General features: G+C 47.1%; 1 protein-coding gene across 1 annotated transcript in view; it reads left to right on the top strand.

Annotated features, from left to right (window-relative positions):
* LOC144952959 (guanylate-binding protein 1-like) overlaps window positions 1-16063 on the top strand; it is a 126189-nt gene that overhangs the window by 99790 nt on the left and 10336 nt on the right. The window contains exons 15-19 of the mRNA XM_078883446.1: window positions 33-198; window positions 925-1205; window positions 7315-7521; window positions 9066-9168; window positions 11681-11784. Of these exons, the coding sequence (XP_078739572.1) occupies window positions 33-198; window positions 925-1205; window positions 7315-7521; window positions 9066-9168; window positions 11681-11784 (861 nt within the window). The remainder of the gene's footprint in view (window positions 1-32; window positions 199-924; window positions 1206-7314; window positions 7522-9065; window positions 9169-11680; window positions 11785-16063) is intronic.

Raw genomic sequence — 16063 nt, 5'->3', positions numbered from 1 at the left:
GTTGAATTGTCGTCGTTGTTGTCTTCCTGCAGAAGCGGAAGTGCTTCATATTCCCCATGCCCGCACACCCGGACGACATGGACCAGCTGGAGAATAAACTCAGCAAGACGTTTCTGAAAGTGGCGGAGGAGTTCACCTCTCACATCTACCAGATCATAAAGTACAAGAACATCGATGGGGTCATCCTCACTGGCCAACGTGAGCGCAAACATAAAAAAATAAGCTTGCACTTCTGTCGTTTCTGTTACATCGATAAGAGTGAAATGCATTTAGTAAAAAAAATTGTTGAAATTTTGATCTACTTCATCAGTTACCATGGTTTTACTTTTATAGCACTCCCATTTGTTTTCAGGTTGTACCCCACGTTGTTCAGCCTGAATGTCTGACGCTTCACTCCATGGTGCTGGGAGCTTTTTTGGGAACTGAATCATTCAGTTTCAAATTTCTCACTTCCTGAATAACCTCCCAACACATGGAACAAAAACTATGGACATCAATGTTGAAAAACACACAGTACAACCCATAAACACGTCAGAGAAAACATCAGAGATGATATCACACTTCATGACATCACGTGGGAGACGTATTCAAGGGCGTATAATGTCATTGCTTTGGCCAAAGGGATTTATCAATTTCACCCTGGGTTTCATTCCCAAACATGTGAGCTATAGTTTGATCAATGGGGTCGATTTTCAAGAGGGTCCTGATGAACAACACTCTATGCAAATATTTATACTCGAGTTATACTAAATTTGTGTTCATATTGGAAAGTCTATAAGACAGTCATCATCCATCCCTGTTACTGACAGATAAACAGATTGACAAAGCTAATTCATTTATACTTTAAAACAGTCAGATATTATTGAAATCATAACGACGATGATGAAGACCCTATTGCTTGTTCACGTCCTGTTTTTTTTTCAGTCTTCCTGCAGGTTGCAGAGCTTTATGTGCAGGCTCATCGTTCGGGCGACATGGCCTGCATCGAGGGTGCACGGAAACAGGTGGTGCTGCTTGCCAACATGCAGGCAATGGAGGACGCCAAGGGGGTATACCAGAGAGAGATGGAGACGTTGGCGAACAAGCTTCCTGTGGAGTACAAACAACTGCAACGACATCAAGAGGAGTGCACAAAGAAAGCGATGGCTCTCTTCTACCGTTGCTCTGTGCTCGACTGCATTCACGAGTTTGAGAAGGAGCTCTTGGTGAGTTTGGAGGATGGTGAAAACGTAAAGGTGCAGCCATAAAATGGCTTTTTTACACCACGGCTGATAGAGGGGGCCTCCAATATGAGGATATATCTGGAGAGCTACACTCTAGAGGGTAGTTTTGGCCTAATCGTCCATGCCTGGGACAGATGTCTTGGAAGAGGTGGGAGTACCCACATTTACCACACCCATATATAACCTCACAATTGACTGTGGTGTTCGCATTTATAATAATGGGTGGACAGACACCGGAGGATTTAACATATGCACCAATGGTTTCAACTGCTATGCCAGGAGATCGAATGCCACCTGCATTGGATGTTCATGGTGATGTTAAACGATGGCAGAATGCCACAGATTTAGAAAGGGTTCACCTGGAACACATTTTTTCTCCTTATCTTTTTAACTATGTATCAGTTTAACAATTCACCAGAACACCTTCATATTATGCCCATGTTGGCCTCCCTGCACTGGCTTCCAATTCACATAGAATAAAGTTTAAAATCCTAATGTTAACTTACAAAGAAGTGAACCATCTTTCCCCAGCCTAATCATTGACATGCTACACCCATATGTCCCCTCAAGGTCTCTAAAATCTAGGGATGCAGATCTTCTGTTTGTGTTCCCAGGTGGAGGCTTTGGTCTATGGGTGACCAAGATTTTCCCCATGTAGCCTCGAGGATATGCATCGCTCTTCCACGAGATATCAGGATCTCTGAGTCTGGACATTTTAAAAATGCATCTTTAAACCTATTTTATGCTTCTACTTATTGAACGTTTAGTTAATTTAGTAAATTGATTCTTAAAATGTATTTATAATATAAAATGTGTATGTGTCTGAGTGTCTGCTGCTGCCTCAAATATTGGAAGAAGAAGTCACCCCCTGTGAGTGGCTGGCTGAGGTGCCATCTTTTGAGGAAGGACTGAAGGCGATCTCCAGAGTCTGAGACCAGGAAAGGCACCGGGCAGAGATGATCTCCCAAGCGAAATACTGAAGGAGGGTGGTGTTTGTGCACAGATTTCCCTACATGACATCATAACAACAGTCTGGGCCACTGGACGGGTTCTGCAGGATTGGAAGGATGCCCTAGTGGCCCCCCTCTTTAAGAAGGGGGACCGCACAGACTGTAACAACTACAGGGGCATCTCACTCCTCAGTGTGCCAGGAAAGATCCTGGCAAGGATTATTCAACATCGCTTTGCTAGTCACGCTGAGGAGAGGCTTGCGGAGCCCCAATGCAGTTTCAGGAAAGGGTGGTCCTGCACGGATGCCATGTTTTCTGTCCGTCTGCTACAGCCGAGGTGTAGGGAATTCTAACAAGACTTATATTTCTGCTTTATTGACCTGGTCAAGGTCTATGATACCATCAGTAGGCCTGGGCTCTGGGTTCCTCGTGCGTTCGGAGTCCCTGACCCTCTGCTCACGCTCATTAAGGACCTTCATGATGGTGAGCGGGCCCGGGTAAAACTACGTGGCCGGGAATCAGAGCCATTCCCTGTACACCTTGGAGTGCAACTGGGATGTCATCTGGCTCCCACATTATTTACCATATATTTTGAACACGTAGTTAGTGAAGCCTTCAATAGCTGTACCGAGGAAATTTCCATTTGGTACAGATATAATGGGAGGCTGATCGATGCCCAGGTGCGGTCAAGGGATGGCTCCCTATGCTCAACCACGTTATGTATGCCGATGATCTGGTAATTTCTGCTCACTCAGAGGAGAAGTTTGAGACGCTGCTGCTGAAACTGGAGTGTGCCACTAAGAAGTGGGGCCTTACCATCAGCCCTACCAAAACTAAGCACCTGCCTGGGTATTTTGTACCATCGGACACTCCGCCCCCACAACTCCCAATCGGTGATGGGGCAGTTGTGGAGAGAGTGGAGAGTTTCCCATACCTTGGCAGTGTGCTCATGACCGGCTCCGGTTTAACAGCAGAGGTCTCACTCCGAATCAGTCGAGCGGCATTATCTTTTCATCGGTTGCAAAACGCTGTGTGGAAGCTACCTGGTCTGTCGCTCCACACAAAGCTTCAGGTCTTCTCAGCCACGGTCATGCCCTATCTTCTCTATGTTTGCAAAACGTGGACCCCCCTAATGGAGCATCTTCGCCGGTTATAAACATTGAGGCTGGCCTGCCTACGATCCATCCTGGGTTTAACCAGGGTGGATTGTGTGAGGAGCTCACAAATCCTTGAAAGATCTAGGCAAAGTCTCATCGGTGAGCTCCTCTGGCAGGCAAGGCTGTGTTGGCTGGGTCATGTAGTCCGCATGCCCAGCCACCGCATGCCTAAACAGCTTTTGTTTGGCTGGATCGAGGGGGCTAAACGGGCGCGGCATGGGCTAAAGAAGAGCTGGAGTGATGTGGTACAGGAGGATGTGGAGCTGAGTGGACTTGCCGATGACTGGCACCAGCAGTGTCAAGATCGGCCTCTGTGGAGGAGGCTCGTTAAGGACGCTACTGGGCAGTTGGAGGCAGTCACCCTCCAACAACAACGGAGGGCGGAGGAGCGACGCTCACAACAACGAGCGGAGCGCCGGGTGGCTAAAGCACAGCAAGTTGGCACAGTAGGGGGAACAGGTGGTGCATCAGCCAGTCATCTCATTTTTCTCAGTCAGTCGACCTGTGGCACCTGGGTCTGCTCCTTGACCTCCTGCCAGCGGGCTTTCGACACTTCACGTGGCTTCAAGGTGCACATGGCCTAGCACAAGCGTCATGGTGATGTCACTGCCACTTAGTGGTGAATGGCGGATGTTGTTGCTGCTGCTGTGTCCTGTGCAGCACTTTGAGATCCTTGATGAAAGCGCTATATAAATGGTATTATTATTACATTTTATTTTATCATAATTCTGCAAGCGATGTTGGTTATGAAGCCACAACCCCACCACCACCCAAACAAGCCTTATCCTGTGTTACAAGGAAGTAACGGGTCCTAAAGAAGAAGGGATGGCAGAATGACAGAAAGAGCACGGCCTAAAGATGAAGGCAGGAGGGACCTAAGGAAGGGGTGGGGCCTGCAGTAAATGTGCCAGTTGAAGAGAGGAAGGGGTGTGATCCAAATAGGTAGGTGCAAGGATGCAAAAGAGAAACGGATAGGCACAAGCATGGGAGAGGTTCGGGCCTAAGCACAGAGTCGCAACATCCCATCGCCTCCCTTAAATGTGTATTCTCAGCTAGGCAGGGTACAGAAACTGGGGTTGCACTCCCTCTATTCGCCAAGTCAGTGTGCAGGGGGAGCAACAATTATATATTTTTTTAGTCAGACGGTGTCAGATTCGGGGCGACAAAGACTCGGCTTACTTGAATTAGGCCACCCTTTCCCTTGGCCAGTCTTGCCTGTTTCAGCAACTGCGCAGCTCCTAGCTTGCCCTGGAACAGAATGAGTAGCAGGCAAGGTCTCAGGTTGTTGCTCTCCATGGCCGCTCAGTCTTATTTCCTGCCAATTCTGTACACTTGCACATTCGGACACGATAAGACAGGCTGGGGATCCGATAACCTCTGGGTTTAGGAGGGCAAGAGGGAGAATATGTTGGATGAAGGAGAGAGCCGTGTGCAGTGGTCTCCTCTACTCCTTCAGGGAGGCCATAGGCCTTGCAGCTGGTTCTCCCTGCTCTTGGCTTCAAGCTTGTATGCCTCTTCTCGCTCCCCGAGTCCCTCCTCGTCTTTTGAATTCAGATTTTCCAGCTCCTCCACAGTTGACTGGAGAGTCATCGTGGCTGCTTCCTGTTTCACAACCCTCTCGCTGATCATCCCCTAGTCTGTCGTTCAGAACTCGTAGGGGTTCTATGCCCAAATTTGGTCGATTTTGGTGTGCATTCCTGGAGAAGCAAAAGGGCCTCCTCCGTAAGTTCTTCGGCTCTGACTTTATGTGCGGAGGTGAGTGGCGAAGTAGCTTTCGCCTTTTTATTTCCTGGGGCTCTGTCTGCCATTGATCAGGTGGCAGGCTGTGTTGGGAGCCAGGCACAGCGTTACTTTAGGTAGCCCAGAGTGATTCATGGGTGAAGTGATAAAAACACGGGTAACTTATAATATATACGTTGATCTCGCAGTTCTTTGGTGTTTAAGCAATAAGTGGTGGAAAATGTAAATGGAACTAAACGTAAAACAAAAAATAGATAAGTAGATGGTGTTACAGGGGTCTCTCATCGCACCGCTCACTCGGCCATGACGTCACCAGAAGACTTGGAAGTCTTGTTCTCTTGATTTTAAGTCTTTTGTTAAATTGATATTTGTAGGTGAGTGTCTAATCACATCAATGTGCCAATTGTGTTGGTTCATCTTAAAAGCATGGTCTTTGTAGGAAAGGCAGATGGCATCAGTATGTATGAACCGTCTAGAGTTTGTGTATGGTAAGTTATTTGTAGACATATTAAACATCAGTGCCAGGACAGCACGTTTATGGTAGCCCGTTTTTCTCCATCTATCCCAAGAACAACACTTGTAAGAGGTGACTCAGCCTTACTCATTGCAGCACCAACGTTTTGGAACAGCCTTGTTTCCTCACTTAACATCATAAATTTTCCTTCAAAGCATATTCTGAAGCAGATTAGTGCTGGATAAAGCCACATTTGCCAATGTGATTTATAAATTGATTTCGTAACAACGTATTGAGAGTTAGATTTTAATGTACAATTTGTATTAAGGGACTGTGTGTTGTCTTGGTGTAGTCTGGGACATATTCTTAAGTTTTTTTCGGTGAAGTCACGTAGGTAAAAAAATTTAAATTAATAAAAGTAAAATAAAATAAAAATCACGACGTTTCGGAGGCAACGTCGTGATTTTTATTTTATTTTACTTTTATTAATTTAAAATTGTTTTACCTACGTGGCTTTACAGAAAAAACCTAAGAATACGAATCCTTGCAGTCACGAAAGCTTCAAATCTAGAAGTAGTCTGGGACAGTTTTTGCTGTTGTTTTACTGCCTTTCCGAAGCTTTGGAATTGATTATGCAATTTTAACCTATATACTATATTTATTTATTTAAGGGACATCATGGTGGCTAAAAGATGTAGTCTTTCTCGCCTGGTATGCAGGAGTTCGGGGGTTCGAACCCAACTCTGACGCCTGTATATTTGGACGTCGCATGTTCTCCCCGTGGTTGCGTGGATTTTTTTCTGAGTCCTCCGGGTTTTCCCTCCACATTTAGAAACATGCGTTTAGACAATTTAGATGATTTTACTGCCATAAATGTCCAAATGATAAGCTACTTTGTTGAGCTAGAATTTGTGACCAGGTCGCTTTTGAACAATAAGTGAATATCTCAGTGGGCTTTGTCTGACAGGTTGGGGATGGTTTAGTTTTAATTGTAACTTTTAAGGTCATTTGTTCAACTTTATTGTACTTTGCACTCTATCATGTTTTGCTGCAGTATAAATACATACTCTGATTCTGATGTATCTTGTCCCCGAGGGTAATTCCGAAGCATATTTTTCTTAGAAGCATCTTTTGTTGCCAAGACTGCCCATCTATAAAAAAAAAAGCTTTGGAAATACAAGCCCTGTTTTGTCATTTCTGGTTCTATTACTCTGCTAGAAGCCACTTTTGATCTAAATAGCGAGGGCTAGTAATTGGTTGCACGTGGTTATTTCGGGAAAAACCTACATGTTTGAAGTTTAGGGTTTGTTTTACAATGGGTCTAATTCTCTTTAAAATGTATCACTCAGGTTTGTAGTGTAGCTGAGGGGTAATTTTAGGTCGTAGCTTGTTGGCATGGATGGGTTCTCACCTGCTTTGTTATTGCAAAAAATATTGAACCTCCTCAATATTTAAGGCATCTTCTTGTGATCCTCGATGACACGTGAATTAAAGGAAGTGGGCAATTTTGCAGCTCATCTTTCCATTGTTGTCAGAGTTTTAACGTCCAGGCCACACTCTTTCCTGGCTTTCATCTTAGAGCATTTTCCATTTTTGTCTGCGGAAAATAGTTGGAGAGCTTAAGATTCACTTGGCCGAGATGATGCCATTTTTACTATTTTTTTAAAGTTCTGTCTACGTCTGCCTTGTCCACTTGGATTAGCTGAGTGGCCACATGTTTGCATGAACCTCTTCCTCTTTTGTGTTTGGTGGACTTTTGTTGTTTTACTCACAAAGCCTCTATTGTACAGCGTTTCACGCTGGAAACATTTGAGAAAATGGAGAAAAAGAACACGGAGCAATCATACAAGTTGTCCGAACGGCGACTTCGTAAACTATTTCAATACGTGAATGAGATGGACAAGGAATTCATGCAGCCTGGGGGCTATCAGAGATACAAGGCAGCAATGCGGAAACTGGACGAAGAGTATCATGCTACACAGGGACTCGGAGAAGAGGTGACGTACACCCTTCATGTGCATCTTCTTTCTGACGTTTCCTCCATTCTGTAGAGGTTGTTCTTCCTGCTTTTTTCCATGTATTCCTGTCCTGGGACATCATCTAATTCTTACTTCACAGCCCCGCATATACTGCTCACCTCTACACACAACCTATATATAGAACTGCCTCTTGCTCTCTGCCATAATTCTTCCATTTTAAGCATCTATAAATATAAACCACTTTACTATTTGGTTCGGTAAAGTCACAAAGAAAGAAAATCAATTAAATAATAGAGTATGACGTTTCGATTGCCACACAAGCAACCGTCATCAGGTAGAACTAAATTTGAGAGACAAAACACAGACACGTAGACACACAGACAGACACACAAGCAGAGAGAGACAACACAGACACACAGAGACCCAATGCCTCGAGGCCTTAAATAGAGAGAGAGGGGGGTGGGCAGAAAGAGAGGTGGGTCTTCTTGAGCAGCTGCTGGAGCAGAGAAATTAGCATGTCAATGAATCCACCGGGAAGCGGCTGAGGGAAAGAAGATCGAATGGCTCTATGAGAGCCTGGTAAATTTTAGAGAGAGAAATCGTTTGAGAAAACTAAATTTAGCAATTTTTTTGAAAATGTAATGTAATGCAACACAGAGAGTCGGCTAACACACAGTTAACGCATAGCCTGGTTGATTACGATCTACCAAAGATTGCTAAAATTGGAAGTGAAGTGTGAAATTTGACAGAGACACACAGAGAGATGTGTGGAAATCCACTCCGAAGCAGTCAGGGGAGAGAAAGAGCGAATGGACCTATGAGAGCCTGGTAAATTTTAGAGAGAGAAATGCGCTAACACACAGTTAGCGCATAGTCTGGTTGATTACGATCTCCAAAGATTGCTAAATTTGAAGTTAAGTGTGAATTTTAACAGAGACACAGAGAGAGAGAGAAAACAACTTACATCCTCCTGTAGAGGTGTTTCAAACTTGATGTGAAGCTTTCGTGACTGCAGGAATTACTCTTTGTTTTTTTCAGTAAAGTCATGTAGAAAGAAATTTAATTAAATAGAGTACGACGTTTCGATTGCAACACAAGCAACCGTCATCAGGTAGAACTAAATTTGAGAGAGAGACAAAACACAGACACGGAGACACACAGACAGACACACAAGCAGAGAGAGACAAACAACATAGACACACAGAGACCCAATGCTCATTACCAAGGGGACTAAAGAGACAATGTCAGAGCAAGCAGGTTACGGGAGTACCGAAAGGACAGGAGTACATTGACCTCTCCTGGCCACAACCCATTTGGTGGAGCCAGGGGGAGTTCAAAACCTCTCCTGCCTATTGCAGACTATAGATGTCTATGAAACAGCACGTTGCTGATAGTCTTGCACTGTCAGAAGTGGCACAAAGACCAAACTTACTAGAATTATCATGAATGACTGCGAGTGTCATTCACCGCTACCCTTTCACGCTCGTTTTTCTCCCTCAATGTCGATGCATATGTATCCTTTTACATGGCACAGAGTGGTCTTTGCTGTTCTGTCCTTCCAGAAAGACAACGCCTACAAAGATTTCATGGAAAAAAATAAGGATCGTGGACAAAGTATCCTGATGGTGGACAAGACCCTGACCCAAGTTCAACAAGAAGAACTGAGTAGGATGCGTTTCTTTTCTAACTTGTTGGTGACACGAATTTGTTTGATTATATTTTTCTGAGTAACTAGGATTTCCACGATATGGCGATATTATGATATATTGCATAATATTCGGTCCGTAATTATTGCATAATTAGTTTCGAAAAAATATTGTTAATGCACGATTATTGTTGCCAGATTTATTTTGTCATGTTTAAAATCATAAGGAAACCATCAAAAACTAAGGCATAATAATCAAAGTAAGTGGAATATTTATTACCCATTAAATTTGGCCTTTGCTGAATGTATTCCAGAGTTATTGATATCATCTTTTGCAGAGTATGTAGACAAGCGCGTTACTAAGAGGAGAAATAATTGTGGTAAAGTGACTGAAAACATTTAATAGTGGATGCAGACATTCGACTTTTTCAAACTATATTTGTACTTGATTTGAAGCTTTCGTGACTGCAGGAATACATACTCTCTGGTTCTTTCGGTAAAGTCACGTAGGTAGAAAAAATAATAAAAGAAAACACGATGTTTCGGTTGCAACACAAGCTTCCATCTTTAGGTGAGAAAAAGTATCTGCTGTTGTGGCTTTATATAGGTGTTGTGTCTTAGAACTAACCACACGGAGACATATGCTAGAGGCAACGCGTTTATTACAACAACTCTTAACAACTCTGCTAAATACTACTGTTACACGAAGGGGTACAGCCCCTTCCACCCGATAGCCTAAGGGAGAGACAGCCTCCCTTCTAGCGTATCCGACGCACTCTGGGCTACACTATACGCTGGTTTCCTTGCCACGACCCTAAGGGAAGACTGGATTGACTGACCCACCCAGGGTACGGGACTCGCCCCAGGTCCACTGCAACCCCGGCTCTACCCAGATCCTCGGGGAGGGTCCAGGAGGGTCAGGCTCACCTCTGGCCCTCGCTACCTCGGGTCCACTACAACTGGCTCTAACAAGAGCCTCGGTTGAGGGTTCCCGGGTGCTGGTCCAGTCTTTAGGTCTTCAGATGTCTTCAAGCTTGAGTTGGCGAACATTGCCCGGCCTGTCCAGAGGGCCGACCTTTTATCCCCTGGTCAGGGTCACCACTCCCCTCATTACCCCCCCCCCTCCAGAAACTTCGGGAAGGTCTTAGGGGGTCTTAAATCTTAAGTGGTCTTGGGAAGTGGTGGGGGGCCCACATCCCCCTCAGCCCCCACCCCCTGGGGGGTCTGGGGTATCAACCTCTGGTCGCAGGGGGGCGGGGGTTTTACCTTCGGTCAACCCCTACACACCTCACTCTCTCTCGGCTGCCCCCTGTCGGCCCGTGAGCGTGGGGTGGCAGGTCAGCTGCTTACAGCGCCTTATTATGGCGCAACATCGGCACGGGGGGGGGGGGGGGGAAGGGGGGAAGGAGTTTGGCTGTAGGAGTTCACAGGAGAGAGGGGGAGGGTTTGTGGCGTGCATGGACGGGTGGGGATGGAGAAATTAGCAAGTAAAGGGACTTGAATTAGTAATCGGACAACAAGACACATGGGTGGGTGAGTGAAAATCATAGCAGTTAAAACTTGACGCGGTTTATCACATCCTTCCAATGATTGCTCAATCTGAATTCTTCTTCTCGATTAAAGTGTTGTCTGTGTTTATATATCTGGATGGCTTCATGAACAAATCTCTACTGGTGGCCCGAGGGTTTGCAGAGCACCTTAGTCTCGGAGGAAACAATGTCATGTGTGCCCACAGCGTTGAAACAATGATTCGCCACCGCCGAGGTGTTGGTTCTGCCCTGTTTCAAATCCACTTTGTGTTCGCGAACCCGGTCTGAGACACGGCGCTTCGTGTCTGCGGCAGCAGTTACATTAGTGAAACGAAGCAATGTGTCTCAGACCGGGTTCGCGAACACAAAGCGGATTTGAAACATGGCAGAACCACACCTCGGCGGTGGAGGATAATTATTTCAACGCTGTGGGCACACATGACAATTGTATTCTCCGAGACCAAGGTGCTCTGCAAACCGTCGGGCCACCATCAGAGATTTGTTCATGAAGCCATCCAGATATACAAACATAGACAAAACTTTAATCGAGAAGGATTCAGATTGAGCAATCCTTGGAAGGAAGTTTAAACTGCTGTGATTTTCACTCACCCACCCGTGTGTCTTGTTGTCCGATTACTAATTCAAGTTAATTTACTTGCTAATTTCTACAGCCCCCACCCGTCCATGCATGCCACAAACCTTCCCCCCTCTCCCTGTGAACTCCTATCGGCCAAACTCCTCCCCCCCCCCGTGCCTATTTATAGCCACAACAGCAGATCATTTTTCTCACCTGAAGACAGACGCCTGTGTTGCGACCGAAACGTCGTGTTTTCTTTTTTCTATCTACGTGACTTTTCCGAAAGAACTAGAGAGTATATATGTGTACTCTACACTTAGTTAAGTAATGGAACCAATAATATAATTATCAGTGTAGGAAATTTATTTCTTAAATTATCAGATATCCCAGCCCAAACATGTTTTAGTAAGTGAGTTGTCTTTGCAGAGACCAGAACATTGGAAAGGCAACGAAAGCAAGATTCGGAGGTTCTGAAGAACGTTAACAAAGACAGGAAATCAGACAAATCACACTTGAAGAATCAGCAAAAGGTAATAATGTCACCACTACTACCACCATCATCATAATTACATCCCTTCAGTCAAAGTAAAAGTGACACTGAGGCCAAATTAATGTCTGTGATGCTTCTCTTTCCTTACCGAGTGTCACTGCTTGATTCAATCCCAATCCTGTATCTTCGCATGCATCTGTCCATCCATCCATCTGGTTTTGACATCGCTACACCATAGCACTCGTTGTGTCTGGATTGGTTAAGGGTAACTGTGGACGTCCTCCAAGAATTTATGTGGAGTGCTTTTGCAAATAACATCTAGAAACCTAACAGCTTTTTATGAAAAATAAAATTTTAAAACACCAAATAAATACCTTTTGCAAGGCATCAAGTCTGCATTAACTACATATACGTGTGGCAAACATGTGTAACAATGCTCGTTTAGGCGACTTCTGGAATCCGACTTTTATTCAACTTGTATTACAGCTTTCCTTCACGCTGCTGACAGGCACACTGCCACGTGGCAACCCGGAGCCCCGCTCCCGTGTGGCCCCCTTCCTCTGTTCGTTCCCGTTCTGAACCCGTGTCGATCGTCTCCACCCCTATTTAATATCCGGGTCACGTGGTACGTTTCCGCCAATCCTCGTTAGCCTCCATGGAATATTCCAGGCCCCCTCATAAGCTCCCAGGACCACGCCCCTAACTCATCTCCCCATTGGCTGTGGCCAAAGCCAGCAGAACCAATCCTTACAGCTGTCACCTTTCCATTACGTCAGGGCCACGCCCCTAGGCTTCCCCCCATTGGCTATTAACCAGGACCGGCAGAGTCAATCATCATGACGAGTTGTGATACGTCAGTGAGCCGGATATATCCTCACATTACATCACCCCCCCCCCGTGTAAAAAGTCAGCCGTCTCGGCTGGGAAAAGGTTGACAAGCCGAATCCCATTTGGATAAATATTAGGGCATCTAAGACGCATTATCAAGGTAAGGGGGGAGTAGGCGTCTACGCGTCGAGGAATGCAAAACATTTAACAACAGACATACATTAGGGCGCCCCTGTAGCGCAGTAACAACAGGGTGACAGACCGCAAGGTAATCAATACTAGCGAAACAGAAGAGATTTCGACCGCGTACGCGACGCCGGACCCTCTCCGTTGTTCGCTCGTGGTTGCCTCGCCGACTGATCAGCAGGAGGTGGTTGCCGTGGAGAAGAAGAAGAAGAATGTTCGGTTTCCGTTGTATCTGGGACAGGTCCTGTTGGAGGAGGGATGTCCGGGGTCTCGTCATCCCTCAAAACCTGTTCATCTGCGGGGGATATAACACAGCCCCGCTGGGGATCAACGGGCGAGGCAAGTGGCACATTCGGCACGCCAGACCCCGGCAGGTCAACAAGTGGAGATGAAGGGCCAGCACGCGGGTCAACTTACGGTTTGAGTCGCGACGAATGGACATACCAACGACGTTGGCCGTACTGGATGCGAACACTCTGGGGATTCCGAATGTCCACCAGCCTCACAGGCCCCCGCCAAGGCTTGTGCAGTTTAGGGGATGTGCCCACTGGCACCTGAGGGCAATGGAGCCATGCCAGATCGCCCACCAACCAGGGCATGTCAATTCGCGATCCACGCGCATACCTCTCATTCCTTGCCTGCGTACGGGCCGTCGCACATCTGGCGGCCTCTCGCGCCTCCGTAACCCATTTAAGTGAGTCCCGTACGTGATCAGGCAAGGAAGGGGACGGTTGTTTACCCACCGCACCCAGTTGCACATCAATCGGGGGTACATTCTCATGGCCATACATCAGGAAAAATGGCGAATATCCTGTGGACGCGTGCGGAACCATGCGGTATGCCGCCAGGACGCCCGGTATGTGCAAGTCCCAATCGGTTTGTTTTTCACTCACCGTGTGACAGAGCATGGCCGAAAGGGTGCGGTTAAACCGTTCCACCATGCCATCCGTTTGCGGATGGTAAGGGGAAGTGCGGATTTTCTTTGTGCCCAGCGCAGCGCATACATCCTTGAGCAATTTGGAGGAGAAGTTACGTCCTTGATCCGTGAGCAGCCCTTTGGGTGCTCCTTTATCCATAACGTAACCATTCAAGAAAGCCTCGGTGATGGACGAGGTCGTTTGGTTAAGCAGAGGCCAGGCCATAGGCCAGCGAGAAAAATATTCGACCCCGACCAAAAGGTATTTGTTTCCCCTAGCCCAGGGGTCGGCAACCTACGGCTCCGGAGCCGCATGCGGCTCTTTACGGGCTGCTTCTTGGCAATATGTACGTATGTACAGTATGTACTCAGATGCATTGCGGCTCTTGAAATACTGAATTTTGTACCGAATTGGAAAGAAATGGCTCTTCTTGTTATTTTGGTTGCCGACCCCTGCCCTAGCCGATGGAGGGAACGGGCCCAGGATGTCCAGAGCAACTAGCTCATTAATACGGGACACCTCAATTGAACGTAGTGGCGGAACATAATTTTGCCAAGGCAGTTTCCTCTTTGCACAATCATGGCATGACCGGATAAAGTTAGTGACATCTGCCGTCATGACGGGCCAAAAGAAATCCTGCTGCATAGCGGCCAACGTTTTCTGCACGCCGAAGTGCATCAGTTTGTCGGTGTGCAGAGCACGGAGCAGGTCGTGGCGAAGGGATGTCGTCACAACTAGGCGTGAACGGTTAGACAATCCATCCATACACATCAATAGTCCCACCTGGCCCCGGGACATCTGCCATTTCCATCTTGCCAAATGAGATCTCGGTTTCCCGATCAGTTTCCGCAGCGGAGCCAGAGAGGCATCGGCCGCCTGCTCGCGTAGCCACAATGAGTGCGGCAAATGCAGCGTATCGTCAGCGCCAACGGGTACATCCTGGCCTTCATCGTTTGACATCGCCCCCATAACCGGACAGGGCGAAGTAGGCAGCGCTGCACAGCGATGCGTACCCGTCAGACAGGCGCAGGGAGGAGTCGGGGGCAACCTGGAGAGAGCGTGCGCGTTGCCATGGCGAGTACCCTTGCGGTACGTGATATCGAAGGAAAATCCCTGTAATGATTCCAACCACCGAGCCAATTGACCTGATGGTTGTTCCAATTTCAACGAATATTGCAAGGCCGCGTGGTCAGTGCGCACGAGGAATTTCCTTCTATACAGGTACGGCCGGTACTGGCGAACAAAATGTACGATTGCTAACAGTTCCCGTCGCGTCACGCAATATCGCGTTTCGGCAGGGGACAGAACCCTGCTGCCGTATGCCACCACCCGCTCGACCCCGTCTTTCCGTTGCGACAAAACGGCTCCTATGCCAATATCGCTAGCATCCGTGTCAAGGATGAACGGCTGGGAAAAGTTCGGGTAGTCGAGTGTCGGCGCGGTGACGAGGTGATCCCGAAGAGATTGAAAAGAGCGCTCCTCTTCCGGGCCCCATTTAAATCTCTGATTTTTCCCCGTCAGAACATGCAGTGGCTTAGCCAGCGTCGCGAATTTCTTAACAAAACGGCGATAGTAGGATGCGAACCCAATAAACTGCCGTACGTCGCCCACCGAAGTGGGCGTTGGCCACTCTTGGACACACGCCATTTTCTGAGGGTCCATGGACACACCGTCCGAGCTGACGATGTGACCCAAGTATCGGACGGACCATTGCAAAAGGTGGCACTTCTTTGGTTTAAATTTAAGTCAGCCGAGCGCATCCTCTGAAAGACAGTCTCCAGGCGTTAGAGGTGTTCTTCGAACATGCGGCTGAATACGATGATATCGTCGAAATATATGAGGCATGTTTCCCACTGCAGCCCCGCTAGCACCAGTTCCATCAAGCGTTGGAACGTCGCCGGTGCTGCATTCAAGCCCATAGGTAAGTGGTTAAACTCATAGAGGCCTTGTGGTGTGCGGAATGCCGTTTTTGGTTTGGACGCGTCATCGAGGGGAAGCTGCCAAAACCCAGACGACAGGTCGAAGGTGGAAAAAAAATTTGCCCCTGACAAAACGTCCAACGAGTCGTCCATCCGTGGCAAGGGGTATGCGTCTGCCACGGATATCTTATTTAATCGGCGGAAATCTACACAAAACCTCGTCCCACCATCCTTTTTCTTAACCAGCACCACCGGCGCGCCCCAAGGACTGTTGGACGGCGAAATTATATCGGACGCCAACATGTCGTACACCGCACCGCGCACGTGTTCCCTTTCAGCAGGGCTCATGCGATGCGGGTACATACAAATTGGTCCCGCCGCACCGGTGTCAATATGGTGCAACAAGAGCGAGGTATGGCCCAGATACAAATCGTATTTACTGAAAATGTCAGCGTACTCCAACAATAAT

Source organism: Lampetra fluviatilis, chromosome 71, assembly GCF_964198595.1.
Source record: "Lampetra fluviatilis chromosome 71, kcLamFluv1.1, whole genome shotgun sequence".
Lineage (NCBI taxonomy): Eukaryota > Metazoa > Chordata > Hyperoartia > Petromyzontiformes > Petromyzontidae > Lampetra > Lampetra fluviatilis.
This window is presented reverse-complemented; position numbering and strand designations above follow the sequence as displayed.